Source organism: Pteropus alecto, unplaced genomic scaffold (genome assembly GCF_000325575.1).
Source record: "Pteropus alecto unplaced genomic scaffold, ASM32557v1 scaffold16, whole genome shotgun sequence".
In the NCBI taxonomy this organism is placed as follows: Eukaryota; Metazoa; Chordata; class Mammalia; order Chiroptera; family Pteropodidae; genus Pteropus; species Pteropus alecto.
Window position 1 is genome coordinate 3,645,291 of NW_006438867.1, and position 18,630 is coordinate 3,663,920.

Sequence of the window (18,630 nt, forward strand, 5' to 3'; positions counted from 1 at the left end):
CATCTGACCATCTGACCGTGTAGGTCATACCTCACTAGGGAACAGACAAGACAAGGACAAAATATCATGACACTTCCAACTATTCTGAGTATTTTTCTGGTTGCTGTAGCTTCTTAAATGGTTCCTCAAGTTTTAATACAGCTATTCTAGTCTACATATTATTGTTTATTTGGTGTTTCTGTGGGAAATGAGAATCTGACACTTGCTAGTTCGCCATCTTCCGGATGTCACTTTACACCTTTTAACTTTTTAATGATGTTTTTTGATAAACCCAAATCATTTTGATATGGTTCAAATTCTCAATTTCTACATTTTATGCTATCGGCATCTAATTAAAGAAATATTTCCTGCCTTTGGCAATAAAGATTTTTTCTATATTTTCTTGTCTATAACATTTGAAGTTTTTTGTTTTCAACCATTTCAGTGGTGACTTTGTGTATTCAGTGAAGAAGGGATTCAATTTCTTTTTTTTAATTAACAAAGGATATCCAATTATTCTAGTTGCATATTGAATGGTTCATCTCTTTCTGCAAAGGCAGTTCCATCATATAATGTAACTGTATGGATAGGACCTAGTTCTGGATATTTTTTCTGACACAGTGATCTATGGGCCACTACCACATTCTTTAAATTATAATAGCTTCTTTATCTTTAAAATTATCCTGGTTATTTTCAACCATTCGTTAAACTACAGAAACTTAAGAGAAAGCTCATCAAATTCTATGAATATAATTTAAGATTTTTTAAATAAAATTTTTATTGAAACTGACAGATTATGGACATAGATTACTTCTTTGTGATATCGTCTTCTTACTGTTAACATGATATAGTTCACCATTACTTATGTCTTTAATGTCATTACTTTTTTATAACTCTCTCCATAGAGGACATTAAAGATACTGTGTAAAAATATAACACAAGTAAGTAAAATGCATAAAACACAGGTTAATAAATTTTTTTAAAGCGAACACCTTGTAACCACTACATAGCCTAAGAAACGTACTTTTGCAAAGTATCCCAGGAGCCCTCCACATGTCCTGCCCTAATTATAACCTTCTCCATTCTTATAACATACCATCATTCTAACTTTTATGATAATCGCTTTGGTTTTCTTTAAAGTTTATCACCTAATTGATATTTAAATCTATAAACAACTTAATTATACCAATTTTTTGACATATCTTTTAAAGCTCTGTTAATTTACAGTTTTCCCCCTATCTTTTTTTTTTTCCTGTTTATTCTGAAGAAACCAAGTCAGTTGTACCATAGAATTTTCACCAATGTAATTTTGATGATGAAAATCCCATGGTAGAGTTTAAAATGCTAGGTATACAGGCTTTATTCAGCTTTATTTGAATTCATTCATTCATTCAATCATTTCGTCAGTCAGTCAGGCTTGATGGGTGATGGTATTTCACCCATCTGGTTGTCTAGTTATCTCTTTCTGTGATGTTAGCAGCAATTGATGCTAAGATCTATTAATTCCTGAGGGGATGCTAAATGGTAATAATCTAACACAAATATCATTCCATCATTTATCACATCTATTCATATAAAGATAAAGCTTCCCTCATTAATGATTTGATAACACAAATGACATAATTTACAAATGACAGGATACTTCTTTCCTTTATCAGTTTTCAAAATAATGTGTTGGTTCCCTATCATCCTACAAATTCTACAAATCATTTAAAAGTCGTCCTTATAACTCACAGATTCCAACACATGCATATGTTAATGCACTGCAGTAATTATACTTACTGATGCTCAAAATTCTCCATCTTTGGCCAGTAAGAGTGTCTTCAAGTTCCTGAGCCCTTTTGACAGTCTTTGAGATCTTCCTTGGTTTTTGGTATCACCAAATGTTGCAGGCGAATCATGAACATTTCCCTCCCTGGCCTTGAGATCACCCATTCCTCCAAGAAGCTAGTTTCTTTCAGAATGTCAAATGAAATTTTAAGACTTATAACCTGGACTTTAGGTGTGCTCACTGCTACTGACTTGGTCATTGAGTCTCGGCCAAGCAGGAGATGGGGTAGTGGGGGGAGGGGGGCGCGGGGGGGGCAGTATGCACGTGTGCAAGTACATGACAATTTAGCATTTGTAACGTCCAATTCAAATTCAGAAGTAAATGCTTTCACTTAAACTCTTCTATTTTACATCTACATTCCTTTATTTAATAAGAATCCTGATTTTCAAGTACATAGAATAAAATAATTAGAATGTCAATAAATACTAATTAGTTTTATCCAACATGGAACACTTTCATATAAATACCAATAATGCCATTACAAATAGAATTACTGTCCCCCTACTTTTTTCAGTTTTCAAAAAATACAGTCATTCTATTCTATACTCTCTCCCATATAACCACCACTTAGATAGTTTTCCAAATGTATCCATATTGATGGTCAACATGGGTCCGTATGTTTGTATCTTTCCAGTAAGTTTAGTTGCCTGATGCTTGCTGTGCAGCAGATTTTGCAGGAGAGGTGCATGGGAATAACAGTCACTGAATTCTCACTTGTTAACTGTTTATCATTAGTCTCTATACATGAAAGTCAGTTTGACTGACATTTCGTCCCTTCCTACTCCATTTTTTTGTGGTAGAAAATACATCTCTCAAAATGTATGATGGCAATGTGATTTTCTTTCAATTATAAGATAATCTGTATTTTTATCTAGATGCATGAAATGTTTTTTATTCTTTTTAAAGTCTATTTATTTTACTAGAATACGTCTCAATGTTGGTCATCTGACGTACTTTCTCAGATACTCAGTGTACCTTTTAAATAGAATTTTCAAAATCTTTTAATTCTAGGAGTTTCTTTGAATAACTGATCCCATTATTTCTCTGCTCTTTGCTTTGACTTTCTTCTTTGGAAATTCATATGTATGTTGGAATTCTAAATTTGTCCCTCATCTTTTCTAGTCCTTTTAGTCATTATTTTTTTGACAATTAGAATTTCTTTTTATCTTATATTTCTCTTATGCCTTAACTATAAAGTCTATTTTTTTAATTTCTTCTAATTTATCCTTCATTTCTAAAATTATTTTTCCCTTTACTTCCAACTCTCCTAATTTCTACTACTGCATTTATGAGATTCTCTAAATTCTTATTTAAATTGTTGTTTAATATCTTGTATCATTTTCTAATGTCACTTAGCTAATTTAAAAACCTTTCACCTTTTTTTCTAGCATGTTTTTATGGTCTGGGGGGTGTTTTTCTGTTCACTCTCATTTTTCTTATTGCAATATATGGGATTAAGATCTTTTTATTGCTGGTTATTAGTTCTGTTCAATCAGTTTACCTGAACTTTTAGATAACGTTTAGATATTTTTTTCCTCTTTCTTCAAGTTCTAGACATGTCTTTTGTTTGTTTTCATGTAGTTTTGAAAAATATGACAGGCTACTTCATGAGATCTACTAGCTCTGTCTTCCTCAGTTTTATTTGGACTTTCTTTTTGTGTCTCTTGCCCTTTTGTTGCTTAGTTTGGGTTGTATTCCTAGTAGTTTCACCCCGGCGTGAGACTTCGTTCTGGAAGGGAACTGTGGATTAATTTTTCATATGCCTAGATGGCTCTAGCCTCTGACAACCTTACTGTGGAACCCTCGGACTCATCTGCTTTTATAGTGTGTAAAAGCTTCCTTGTTTTAGCCCTCTAGGTTTTCCAGGTTGTATTTATAGACCAGGATACTCAGATGCTCTCCTGTGTCCCACCATTTCTTCCATGAGTCTGCTGATACTACATATATCTTAACCCTGTAACTGGATCATTCCTGCCCAATCACATTTTGGGGTTCAGTGGACACTCTGTCACCTACTTTCATTGTAGGTATCTATTTGTTGTTATTGTAGTTATTATTTCACTTATTGTTCTGTTTTTAATGGAGGAATTCAGGGATATTTAAAAACTCTGCCCTGCCCCCATTGCCATCTACCCAGAATTTGTCATGTACAGTTTTTCATATTATTGCAATTTTAAAATAACTTCTGAAATTACATTTAAGGTATTTTTTTTAAATTTAAAATAAACATACAAAAGTTTTTATAACTAGATGGCCATATTACTATAAATAATCCAAGTGTGATAAGAGCTTCACTGGGTTCATTCCTTTTATAATAATATTTCAAGGATGCTCTCTTTTGGTGAAGGTAGAAATTTCATGCAATATTTAGATACTTTAAAAACATGCTTGTCTTGGAAATGATATTGGTTATATGATTTTAATGAAATATATATTAATGTCACTAAAAGTACAGTAGACAACTTAGTGACATCTCTTATACTGCTACCATCCTTCTCTAATATGTTTCAACTTATATGTAACTTAAGGGGCAGCCTACATGTTTTACACTCAACCTCATCCCTCCCACCCACATCAGTCTGAACTAATATAAAAGAGGTAGACACCTAACCCAAGGTTAAGCCACTCAGATTTTCTTTTGCTAGGTAGTAACTATAGTCAAATGATAAAAGATATTTATATTAAAAGCACGTTCAGAGTCATGAATGGAATTCTACGCTTAATGACTAGGATGGTGACATTAGTCTTAGAAAAAAATAAGCTGATACACAGAGAAACAAAAATAGGAGAATATGAGGTTGCCTTGAGAGTCAAAGGGAGTGGCCTTGACTATTGACTCCCCTCGCCCATTTCCAGGCTGCCCAAAGTCTAACTACATTTCATTTTCTGCCCGTAAATGCTTAAGGGGAGAAAGCATTTCTGCTGTTAACCTCATGATAATTAAGTTACCTTTAATATTCTTGTGATTTCTCAAACATAAAATGCTCACAGAATATGAACAGTGATTCACAGGGCCACTCTGTGCCATGGTGAAACCAGAGTGAAGGACCCTGCTGTCACACACAAACACTCACACACCCCTAAGCATCTCCTCTTCTAATTAACTTGGTGACTACTGCTTCTTTATTACTAATTATAACTCTAGGCCTTTATTCCTAATTATAACTCTAGGTTCTTAGGCCTCCTCGATAAAAATTATCAAGCTCTAACCCACTTCCTGAGAGTTGGCAACCCATCTGCAACTGGCCCTACTTACTTAAATCCAAATTTTAAAATAGGCACCTCTCAACTCCTTTAAGAGAAGCTCCACAGTCCCCTAAAGTACCTTCTCCATTGCTGCGACACGCCAAATAAACACGACGATTTTTCACCAAAGGTTGTTTTGTCATCTCAGGCTGGGAGGGGTTGATACTTGCATACATACCTACTCTAATTTTTATGTATTTATTGATTTACAAATTTATAAGCTAGAAGAAATTTCTTAGAGAAAATTTAGTACGTTCTAAATAACTAGTCTTCAAAAATCCTTAATTATTGCCAAGAGAAATGTACAAGCACCAAAAGATATGGAAAAACAGCAACTGTTAATGAGTGACTTTAAAAGATGTGAACTACATTGACTACTCCTGAATTATACAAGAATAAATTTAAGTCAGGTTGCCTAATAAAAGTGAGAAATTTAAAAAATGAAAGAACATTATTTTAGTCTTTAAAGGACATAACAATATAAACTATCAATGATTATTATATAAGAAAAAAATTTAAATGAACACATGCATGGTTAAGAAAAACTAAGTATAAAATAACACACAAAAATGCAATTCAAATATATTTATCATCACTTTTCTTTTTGTAAGACATTAAAATACCTTCAGTAACCTAAATCCACCTTTGTTCCTATCATACGTTTATAGGATAAAGTCAAAAACAATGAGATTTACTCATCACAAGTACTATTTTTTTTTTTTTAAAACAGAACTATTCAATAGCTGGGGTAAAGATATTTTTATCATGTAAATCTAATGAGTTCTTCACAACAGTTTAACATTTTTTTTTCTCAGCGGAAGGGAATTATATATCAAATCAGAGATAAAAAGGGAAATGAAAGAGAGAGGAAAAGAAAGAATGATGAAGAGTATACATTCAAGAATGAGATCATGAAAGGACACGTATTTCTGTAGGCTGGGGTGGAGAGCAAGAATTAACCTCGGGTGACTACAGCAGCCAGCTCGTGGGTGTGAATGATCAATACTGGGAATTCTCACACACAACACACAATTTTACCTATCTTCTCTTATTTTCAAAACTTTTCTGAACCAAACATGATCACTAACAAAAATACTGTTCTATTCAAATACAAGGAAAAATACTGAATATTATGTACTAAAATCTAAGTTGGCGATGTTAATATAAACGATAACATACTTCCTAGCTACAAGTGAAAAATACGTTAATTAATACTGTATAAATAAAATGACACGGGACCACAGAAGAGAAGGCATTAATTTGGCATAAGAAACCTGAAGCAGGACTCAAGAATAAGAATAATTCTGGGGAGAGAAAAAAGGAAAAAGATCCAATGCAGAAGGAAGAGTTGTACAAAAACAGGGAAATGTGATAACGCATAACCTGTTTGCAGGTTTAAGGAATGTGTTCTATAGCAAGAGCATGGAGATGAGTCTGAAAAAGAAGATTATAACTAAATTGTAAAGGATACCAAATGTAGTTCTGTTACACAGCAGAGGTTTCTAGATTTTTGGATTATATAAACTGGCAGAAATTTGAAGGACCATATCTTAACAGTCGTCAATTTTATACTTTGCCAAGTAATGGTATTTAAAAATCAAAACTCAAAACCTAAAATCTACCATTTGCTATCATTTTATTATGAAAAATCATTTTAACAACAATGAAAAAGATATATGAACATTATCTCCACAGTCTTAAATACAGGCTATATTAAAATTCTTTGGCTGCAAGAAAGTTATAAAATTGTATTCCGTCAGACAACCAAAAAGTGAACTTTCAATATGTAACTTGTTCCAATGTCTCACTTTCAGCATAGTCACTTTTTTAAAAATCCAAGAGGAATATTCTTAATGCTCTTTTGACTCAATTCAGAACATTTGAGGTAAACTTATGAAAGCCCAAGGAAAACAGCTCTCAATTACCCAGCCATTACTCCTACTTTCTCTTTGCAGTGCTGGGAAGTAAAAGGAGTTGAGATACCTGGCCGTAAAAATTTCTGGAAAGGGGGCTAACACGTGGGGTCCTGACTGACCAACATAGAGCAGTTAAAAAGTTATCTGATAGCAATTCCTTACATTTTAAAATTATCGCAAACTGTTACTTAGGAACCAGTAATGTGAGTCTTACAACTTAAATCCTTCAAACCTGGTGCTGAATTTGTGTCCCAGTTTTAATAACAGTATAGGACCCATTACTACCATTGCTACATTACTAAATTTATTCTGTTTATTTTAGTATGTTTTTGGTAACTATGAATTTATTCTGCAAATTTTATCAAACCATTTTAGTAAAAGATATACATATATAAAAAAATAAAAGACTTTTAAAGGAATGAGGAAACATTTAACATTTATTTTTTTCAGTAATAATTATTGAATCTTTTTCTTATTATAAAAGTTACACACACTACAGAATCACGGCACTGATATTCTCTCTGCCTAGAACAATACTGTTCTGGTAAGCTGTACTGCTCGCCTCTTTTAAGGCTTTGCTCAAAGGTAGCTTTTATCGTTGGCCTACTTAAAATCAGTCATCCTCTTTAAAACCGCAATCTAACCTGCCATTTCCGTAATTCCAAACTCTTGTGTTGTACTTACCCTTTTACATAGCATTTACTAGCTTCTAACATTCTATATAATGTAATTATTTATTACGTTTAATGCTTATTTATTGTCTCTCCTTGCTAGAATGTAGGCTCCACAAGGCAGTGGTCTTTGTCCGTTATTTACTAATATATTCCAAGTGCTTAACCTAGAGCAAGAACTCAATATTTTGTTTTTAAAAAATGGACAGCCTGCCACGTGTCACTGTTTTGAGAGCTTTATTTGCATTGTGGAATTTACCCCTCCCAGGAGCCCTGTGAGAGAGGCACTGTCATTGACTGCATCTTACAGAGAGGAACTCAGCTACAAAATGGTCAGGTAAGTCTCAAAGGGCATAGAGCTCAGGAAGCAGTGGAGCAAGACTTCAACTCGGTCTAGTTAGGAACTATTACTGTGCCCCGAGCAGAAACAGATTGTATGAAAGCAGTTGAGACAGTGAAGGAATAGGCTCAGGAAAACTTCTACAGTAAACAGGAAGTGAAAAGCAGAAAGGTACACATGCGGCTGCTAAACCCAAAGAGCAGCAGCTAAAGCCATCGTTCACCCGCAGGAGCATCTGGAGTTTGACTGCCCTTGCTGATGTTCGCTAACAGTTATAAAACAAAACGTTTTACAAAATAAATAAGGCTCCAGATAACATTTTTTTGAAAGCTGCTCTCCTGTTACAGGTGCATAAATGAAATCTTCATGACAGTTAATTTACCTTCTTTGCCTCCTCACTCCATTGAAGCTGCTGCTGAGTAAAAGACAACAGCTTCATCAACTCCCCGTTAAGAATTTCTTTCCAATTTCTCAGTTAAGCATGCTCATATCACACACGTTATGTGAATAAGAAAAGTTGCTTAACGAAGCCTGGCTCTTAGAGTGAGAAGGAGTTTTTAGAGACCTTTGCTTAGTAAACACGCCATCCTCGTGACAGATATACAGCAGTCCCAAGAGACTGGGATCATGCAAACCAGAACCTCCCATTCCCACACTTTGTCTCAGTTCTTCACTGTGTTATTAGCTGTGCAATAACATTGACTGTGTAAACATGCTATTTTAAAAACAGGAATAATGAGAAAGCATATATGAATATCTTAAAGTTTGTGGAAACAATGTCTTTGCATTCTTTTGGCAATAAATATTTCTCCAGAATTACAAATTATGCCATGATTAACAGATACATTATAGGAAACTAAAATAATTAGAATATAGAGAGAAATCATACCTTCTATCAATAGCTCTTGTCCATGACTGCCAAGAAGTGTACGAGATAGGAATGGGGCAAAGTCTACAAAAATTTCACGAAGAAGAGGAGCAACTTTTTCTAAAGCTCTTTCAAGTTTTGCAGTGATGCTGTTGAAATTAAGACATAAAGACTAGTAAATATAATTCAAAATAAAAAGTGAAATAAACTTTACTTCTAAATTATTATCTTTGAAAATTATAAAAGTCCAATTCTAACCCACTGAATAATAACAGCTTCATGTAGAAGGGACACGCTGTGCAGTTTCACATTAGTCATGAGGCCACTCAAAAGACTGCAGCTAAAATAGAATGCCTACATGGTGAAAGGAATCGGGGTTCTGGAACCAGCAAGGGCCAGAGACCCTCTTCATAAGGGGCTTCAAGAAAGAAATTCTTGAATGTCTTCTTTGTCTATCCTTCTATCCATCAAGGAAAAATGGTTTTGAACACTGGATCACTGTGCCTATTATTAAGAATTAACTCTTGATCTCAAGAGTCCCCTGGAAATTCTCTGAAAAGCTAAACAAATAAGAGAATAACTGGAATTCAGTGTAATATAGTTGAATTGCTTTGCCAGAGTAGGCAAGTTACCTTTCATAAGCCCGCTTAGTTTTATTTACCAGTCCCTGCATTATTATTTATATTCTTCACTATTAAGTTGTAAGTTGTAATGACCACACATAAGAACTGTTTGACATTTTTGAAAACACCCTGAATAGTTTGTATAAAAGAAAAAAACATGGGAAAAAAAATAACGCTGCTCAGGAGAATAAAAAACATGCTTTGGAGGGTGACTGTTTGGCCTGCAGCGCTGGTTCTATCACCTGCGACCTAGGCGACCTTGGGACATTAGATTTCCCGTGCCTGCAAAATGAAAATGATCATAGTACCTGCCCCTTGAGGATTAAGTGAGTCCAGCCATGTAAAGTGCACAGAAAAGTGCCTGGACACAGTGACTGCTATTCTGAATAAAATATATCTTTATTTACTCTTATAAAATGTGACTGATACATTTTTAAAAAATCTGTTTAATAATATAATGTTGGATGACAGCTCATTCTACACAGAAGACATGTACAGGAAGGAATTAAACAATACTTCAAAATCATAAAAGTTCTGCCACAATGCTAAGTAACATTTTTGTTACATACAAGGAAAACATGATGACAAAAAGGTAATTAATTATAGAATAATTTGCAGTATGTTACTAATATTTAAAACTGAATTATTACATTTTTAAGCAATTAAATTATTAACTAGGGATTAGGAAGTAATCTAGGATGCCTTCTGTCCTGAATCCTTTGTATCCACAAACCTCACCGTTAGCACGCTGCCTTTGCTATCTGCCTTTGTCTCCTCTTACGTGGGTCAATAGCTTTAGAGAAAGGAGAACTGAGGAGGGACCTCAGATCTGGGCACTTCCACAAACACTTAAACAGACTATTCTGGAGGAACAACTTTAGGCAGGAAAAAAAGACGTGGGTGAGACTTCCCAGACTTGATCAGGATAAAGTCTTCAATGTTTTCCCTACTCTTTTCTTCCCGATGCAAGCACTTCTCTACGATGCTGGCTCTCAGGCTTCGATGTAGATCAGAACCACCTGCAAGGCCTGTTTGAACACGGGCTCCCAGAACCCCACCCCAGTTTCTGATCGGGCAGGCCTCTGGGTGTACCGTGAATCAGCACTCCTAACAAATTCCCAGGTGGCCTAAGACTGCTGATCCAGGAAGCACACTTTGAGGATAACTTTTGATGAGAGTATTTGCTACTAGTAACTGGTAATAAAACAGCTAGCAAAGGAACGGTTACCTAACATCACAGAACGATAATAATAACAAGCTATTCTGACTTTTCGTGAATGCAGACAGAACTTCGTTTTGGGCTCTACTATTTCATTCATTCAGTCGAATCTCCAGGATCATGTCCTACGACTGTTCCCAGCTAAAGCGATCACACTAAGGAAAGCTAAGTAGGAATGGGAAGTGTGAACCTACGGAGAGGAGAAAAATCTAGATATAATTAACGTTCTTCGTTTCTGCAGCTGAATTTTGAATGAAGCATGAATATTTATTTTTACTTAAGATTAATTTATGAGAGTAAAATGACTTCAGAAAAATTCTAGATTTACAGAGGTTGACATCATAGTTATATTATTGGATCATAATATATGACTTTCTCATTAAAGCCAGGAACAGTTTTAGTCCCTAGTTTAAGACTTTTTTTCCCAAATATACAGGTTTTTGTGTGATTTAGAGGCTTCGGCATTGCAAAAATACTGTTCTTGGTGATTAAGTTAAATATCAAATGGAAACTAAACAACTAAATACATGTGCGTGTAATAATATATTCTTATATATTAATATAGTAATTACCTTGGTTTAAGGATAATGGATAAAAATAGACATTTCTCAGTGAATGAATCCCTATGAAATATTTTGCAACTATTTTCTCATAAAATTTAATAGAATATTATATGATGCTTATACTTATCATCCTGCAACCATAATTTTAATTTTCTATTAGGGGCCAAACAATGTAACAATTTACCCAGCAAGAGATCAAAGCTTTTAAATACAGAAAAATCATTATCAAATAATACTGCCAGATTTCTCTATTGAACAACAACAAAATCTAAATGGAAAAGTTTCACCGTAAAGAAAATGGACAAGTTTTTGTTGATAATATTTAAAGATTCCTCACGATGTACTTTAAAGGAAAGTAAACACTGTATGGGATCTTTGTCCTTACATAATTTAAATTCTCAAAGGAAACAGTATAAACATGAATCTCAGCTTTATACCTTCCTCTATCACCTAGCAAATAATCACCCATTATAAAGAAAAACAAAAACAAAACATTGTGCTTCTATTGCTATTTGAATTCCCATCTAAGAGAAACACACAATGAAAAACTTTTTCCCAACTGCAAGGCATATATGAAAAATTTATCCGTTAACATGTAAAAAAAGAAATTAAAAAAAAAGTTTAATAAGGCAGAACTCCTTGTTTTATTTTAAAAATAGAAATAACATTTAATTACCAGAAGAAAACAAGGTTCCGTGGAAAATTACTTTGTAAGAAAAACTGGCATATTTTAATTAATTTAGGGAAAAGACTAGACTAAGTAGTAACTTTTCCATTTTATTTGAAAGTTTATTTTTCATTTATTCAAAAAACATCTAGTTAGTCGCAGGCATTTTTTACGCAGAAATAATACAGAAGTGCACTAGATGCAGAATTTGCCCTCCACAGTCTTGAGTGACGTTTCTAATCTTAACACTCTAGTAACTTCTTAATATCTGCATATGTTCTTGGGCCCTACACAGAGAATCTTCGACTCCAGGCTGAAATGCATTCTCTCTGGCTATCCTTCCATCTCTCCCTGCTCTATTCTTTTTTATTCCCTTCAGGTCACACAATTATTTGATAACGATTTTTCTGTATGTGATGCTATTTTGACTTTGGCTATTTTTCTGTATAGTAAGTGCAAATTCTTTTAAGAAAGAGAATTACTGATTTCCATGAAGAAAATTACTGTTGCAGCTTGGAAAATTTATCAACTATTCTAGCAAAATTACCAACTATAGGAAAACAAAACATTCAAAGAAAATAATAATGCTTTACATGAAATTCTATAGCCTGGATTAAAACACTATGACTTAAAACATTAAGGGATTATTATTACAGTTTTAAAAACCACAATTATGTATTGGTCTTTATCTGAATTAGGAAATCTTGTTTACAGAGGTTTATAAATTCTGAGAAATTTATTTGAATAAAAATATAATTAACTCATGGGAGAAAAAAGGTTAAGAAAACCCGTGGCTGCAAATTATCAAATCTTACCAAATGTAACTGGCCTGGAAACACATCTAAGGCCAAGGTAACTGTAAATACATGAATCAGCAAAAAAAAAAAAGAATCAGCAAAAAAAGCGTCTCGTTTCTAAATAAATCCCCTTTATAAATATGCTGCACAACAAAGTGTTGATTATTTTCAAATGTTATATGTTTTAGAATTCTAGCAAAACATAATGCTACTTTTATTTAGGACACTGCTTATATCGTGAGTTGTATTTTAATAAACTACCTTGTGTTTGTGCCAATTTATAGTTATAATTTTCACTTACTTTTGATTTTAATTTTTTGTATTCTCCTAGGTCCTTAGCATAATGTCAAAAATACAATAAACACTTAATATTTTAGTTTGGCATATTAAAGTTCTTAAACTTCTTTATTCATTTCTTAAAACATATAAAATGGATATGCATAATAATAAATCAAGAATGAAAATAATTATGTACCCTTCAGCAATGTACTTAAAAGATATTGCCCAAATATAAAGAAAATTATAATATAAGTAAATTCCACAGTAGATTTTATTAATCAATTATTCCTATGTAAATTAGAAAATGCAGGCAGTGGCTAAGTGAACCGATTTCCTTAAGTAAAATTAGGTGCAAGATTAGGAGTGTTAATGATAGCAAAATATTACATGCTGCCAAGTTAAATTCTTAATGAGCTACACATTATGACTAGTAATTGACAAACACTGACTTTAAGTATTTTGTCTATATTTCACTAATCTTCTAGTATGGAATATAAATAGAGTAGATAGTCTGGTGAGTAAAAACTTCCTAGATCTCAGAAACTGTGACACTGTAAGCTACGGAAAAACAGTTTCTTTAAACTGTAACTTTTCAGGGCTTCAGTCACTAAGCAAAACATGAAGCTGAAAAAAACTCTTGCTCATTTCATTTTCCCATGATCTTTTAAATTGAAAACTGGCATCTTCTTCTCATTCTTCCTTAACGCAATCATATACATTTTCAAATGCATGATGTACTGATTAAGAAAGTAGATAAAATTACAAGGACACCAAAAAATTAAACCCAACTAGAATTCTTTTGTATGCAAGAGGTTCACTCCTTTATGTGGTAAACTATATTTGAAGCACACATTTTTCAAGTTTCAAGAAATGTAATGCTGGAATGTCTTTACATAATTATAAAAGCTTCTTTGGAGTGCAGTTTTAGAAATCGTTAAATCCATGTTTTGTAGGCAGAAAGAAAATGAAAAACAAAACTGAAAGGGAACAATTCCTTCATTTCTAGTTGCTAGTCAAATAAAACAGCATAAAAATTAACTATACTGAAATAAAAATATAAAGTCCAGAATATGTTATTTAACAGAGACAAAAGAACAAACCTGGTAATATAAAGAGTAAGGCTAATTGTGCTTTATATAAGTGATGTAAAATTGAAATAATAAAACTTTTCTTACTAAATAACAATGTTGATATATTATAAAAGAGATTTCAGAGTAGTAGATACTGCAGTGGATCAGCAAACCCCCTTTAGGACAGAGATCCTCACTCCCTGGAAAGTTCAAAGGAGGACCACTGGGTTATGGCTCACGCGAATCCCTCCCAGAAGGAACTTGTCTCACCCAGAGTTAAGTCTTCTCATTGAGAGCAATCTGCTTTCAAACGCTAGTGGTAAGGGCAACAAAAGGCCCAGGTCCCTTGACTCAGTTGAGGACATCCCTAAGAGTCATTCCACCTTCAGAGCTTTCCCATGGAATGCCCTTGAGCCTCCCTTACAACGGCATCACTTTCTTCCTGACTAACTCTCCCTTCTCACTTCCTTATGGGGGTGTGATCAAAAGCACACCTCGCTAAGCCACTTGTGCACGATGCTCTATCTACGAATTAGTTTCCTGGGGTAGTGGTCAGTTCATGAGTATTTTTTTTAGCGTAGTACCTGGTTCACATCATATTTTTTGAAAATATAAACTGAAAAATCATCGATTAGGAATAGGAACTTCCATTTAGCCATAGAAACCTGGAAAGGGTCGCTCCCACACTGATGACAACAGAAAGCCAGACAATCTACAGGCTCTTAGATGCAGCTGTTAGAACCTCTGAGAACTGAGGTTTCAGGCCAACCAACTAGCCTTGAAATCTAAAGACAGGAGCCTTGAAGGAGACATGGGAGGGATGCAAGAACTTGCTTGGGTACCATATAAGCTGGTAAGAAGTCAGCTAAAACTTTTAATAAATTGCTGAAGTTCAAGTGTGAGCTAATGCAAGAGAATAAAACTGTCAGAGCTGCAGACACAAAGGGAGTTGGCAGTAATTTGCAGGCTCTTCTCCACAAACCTCGCCAACACTCCCGAGGAAGGCTGGGACAGCATGGAGCATGAGGAAGTCCCTCGCTGCTGGGGGCTGAGGGAGGGAAGCAGTAACTGCTACAGAAAAGACACAAAGCCCATCTCATCCCTACATCCTCTATGAAACGAAGTTTACATCTTTGAAAAGGACAGCAAAGCCATTCATTTGCAGGGCACGGGAGAGCCTACTGAAGCTGAGAAAGAGAATAAAAAACAAAACTCTTGTGAGAGGGGCAGGAGTTCATCCTGAGTCCTGATATTTAGATATTCTGCAACCACTTGGGAATGGGTGGGATCAATGGGAAAGCCTGACTTCCAAGACCCTGGGCAGCACCTGCCTGAAACCAAGTCTGAACCAGAATAACATAAAACAACCACATGTCCCCCAAACAGCAGACCTGCAAGTATCCAATAACAAATAACAGCAGACTACTGTTGCAGAGGGGGCCACAGTGTAGAGAACCCCTTTGAAGTGCAGGATCAAAGGAAAGCCTAAAGATGAGGTTAAAATAGGAACACTGAGTAAAACATTCTGACAAACGAGCCCCCAGATTACCACAGGAAAAGGTAGATAAACTAAAAGCAGTGAGAGTAACTAAAAAGAAAACACAAACCTCGCTTAACTCCTGAGTAGAATGATTGAACTCCCAACAGTGGAGACTCAGCATAAAAAGAGGCAGATGCATATCTGGCATAAACACTACAAATGTCAACCACTACTGTCCTATATCTGATATTCAGTTTTCATACAAAAAAAAATAAGATAAACAAATCAGAAAAATCGATGTAATCAGAATCACAAACCAAACAGAATCAGAATCACAGACAAACCAGATGTTGGAACTATCAGACACAGATTTTAAAATAACTATGATTACATGTTAAGAGTTAGTTAATAGTTGAAAAGATAGTCAACATGCATAAACAGATGGGGAATTTCAGCACAAACTAAGAAAATGTAAAAAAGAAACAATGCTACAAATGAAAAGTACAGTGGAGACAATAATGCCTTTAATGGGCTTATCAATAGACTTACTAGCATCAAGGAAAGAATCAGTGAATTAGAAGATAAGCCAAAGAAAAAAAGACATTGAAACAAAAAGAGAAAATGTATGAAAACAGTGGGATGTTTTTGTGTGTACACATGGGACTGCCCACCTGGAAAGGGTGTGGAACTAGCAAAGTGTGGTGGTACACAGGGCTGCCCCATCCAGGGAAAGTACGAAGCTAGTAGGGCACTGCAAAGAGCACAAAGAGGCCCAGTCCAGACTCAGCTCAGGTAGCACACAATTAAAGCAATAAAACACACTTCATTCACACCAGGCAGCGCAACCCACAATAGCAGCCCCACATGGATCAAAAGGACAAGGAAGCACTCAAACACCAGGATGCTCCACCTAGAACCCACTCCTGCTGGCCAGGTTGCCTACCAGGCAATACACACCCCTGCCCCAACGACAACTGGCCTGCTAAAACCATCTGGCAGAAAGTATATTTGAAGAAATAATGGTTGAAGACTTTTTGAATCTGGGGGAAGGAAATGACAACCAGGTCCAGGAAGCACAGAGTTCCAAACAAGATGAACCCAAAGAGACCCACGCCAAGACATACTATAATTGATATGGCAAGAGTTAAAGATAAAGAGACAATCTTGAAAATAGCAAGAAGGAAACAAGTCGTGTATAAGTGAAACCCCACGAGGCTATCGGCTTATTTCTCAGCAGCAAATTTACAAGCCAGAAGGGACAGGAAGGAAATATTTAAGGTGCTGAAAGAAAGGAACCTACAGCCTAGAATACTATATCCTGCAAGACTATACCCTGCAAGGTTATCATTCAGAATTGGAGGAAAGGGAGTTTCCCCGACAAGCAAAAACTAAAGGAGTTTGTCACACTAAACCAATTCACAAGAAATGTTAAAGGGTCTTCTTTACACAGAAGAGAAAAGGTCATAACCAGAAATAAGATACAGGAAAGAAAAAAACTCACTCGTAAATTCAAATATATAATAAACACGGTGAATCGACCACTTAAAAACTAATATGAAAGTTAAAAGGACAAAAGTAGCAAAATTGACTGTAACTAAAATAAAGTCAGGGATACACAAAACAAAGAGATATAAAACATGACATGAAAAAAAAGTGTGGGGGGGGGATAAAAGTATAACACTTCATAAATGCATTGGAAATTATCTGACTATCAGCTTAAAACAGGTTGTTATAGATATAGATGGATATGTATGAACCTGATGGTAACCACAAACCAAAATCTACCAAAACTACAGAAGAATAAAGATAGGAACTCAATCAAGACACTAAAGAAAACCAGTAAATAAAAAAGAAATAGATCAAGAGAATAAGAAAGGAACAGAGAACAACAAACAATCAAAAACAATGAAGAAAATGGCAATAATTACTCTAAATGTAAATGGACTAAATGCTCCAATCAAAAGACACAGGGTAGCAGAATGGGTAAAAAAAAAAAAAACAAGACTCATCTACATGCTGCCTACAAGGGTCTGACTTTTAATCAAAAGACACACACAGACTGAAAGTGAAGGGATGGAAAAAGATATTCCATGCAAATAGAAACAAACAAAAAAATCTCAGGCAGTGATACTCAGATTAGACAAAATAGACTTTTAAACAAAGAATGTAAAAAGAGACCAAAATGTACATTATATAGTGATGAAGGGGTCAATCCAAGAAAAGTATATAACAACTATAAGTATCTATGCACCCAATATAGGAGCACCCAAGTATATAAAACAAAGTTTAACGGACATAAAGTCAGAAGGAACAATCATACAATAATAGTTGGGGACTTCAATACCTCACTTAACTCAATGGGTAGATCATCTAGAAAGAAAATTAATAAGGAAATAATGGCCTTAAGTGCCACCTTAGGCCAGATCGACTTAGTAAACACTTATGGAACACTTCATCCCCCAACTGCAAATGACACATTTTTCTCAAGTGCACATACACTATTTTCCAGGATACACTACATATTGGGCCAAAACACAAGCCTCAAAAAAATTCAAAAAGACTAAAGTTATATCAAGAATATTTCTTGACTGCAAATGCATGAAACTAGAAATCTAAAACTGCAGAAACTGGAAAAAACGTACATAGACACACAAATACATGGAGATTACACAACATGCTACTAAACAACAAATGGATCAAAGAGGAAATCAAACAGGAAACCAAAAACTACCTTGAGACAAATGAAAATGAAAACACAACTTAACAAAATTTATGGGCTACAAGACAAGTAGTTATAAGAAAGTTTGTAACTATACAGTTCTACCTCAAGAAGCAAGAAAAATTGCAAATGAATAATCTAACTTTATACCTAAAGAACTATAGAAAGAATAAATCCCAAAGTAAATAGAAAAAATATTAAAGATCAGAGTGAAAATAAATGAAATAGACACTAAAAAATGTAATGGAAAAGATAATTGAAACTAAGAGCTGGTTCTTTGAAAGGATAAATGAATTTGACAAACCTCTAGCAAGACGTTCAAGGGAAAAAAAAAAAGCCAAAATAGATAAAATTGGAAATGA

The 18,630-nt window shown here is 34.6% G+C and overlaps 1 protein-coding gene across 8 annotated transcripts in view; it reads right to left on the bottom strand.

Annotated features, from left to right (window-relative positions):
- The window catches only part of NBEA (neurobeachin), a 557,443-nt gene that overhangs the window by 346,731 nt on the left and 192,082 nt on the right, over nt 1-18,630 (bottom strand). For all 8 annotated transcript variants that reach the window (XM_025049493.1, XM_025049492.1, XM_025049491.1 and 5 more), the window contains one exon: nt 8,873-9,000. In XM_025049493.1, the coding sequence (XP_024905261.1) occupies nt 8,873-9,000 (128 nt within the window). The remainder of the gene's footprint in view (nt 1-8,872; nt 9,001-18,630) is intronic.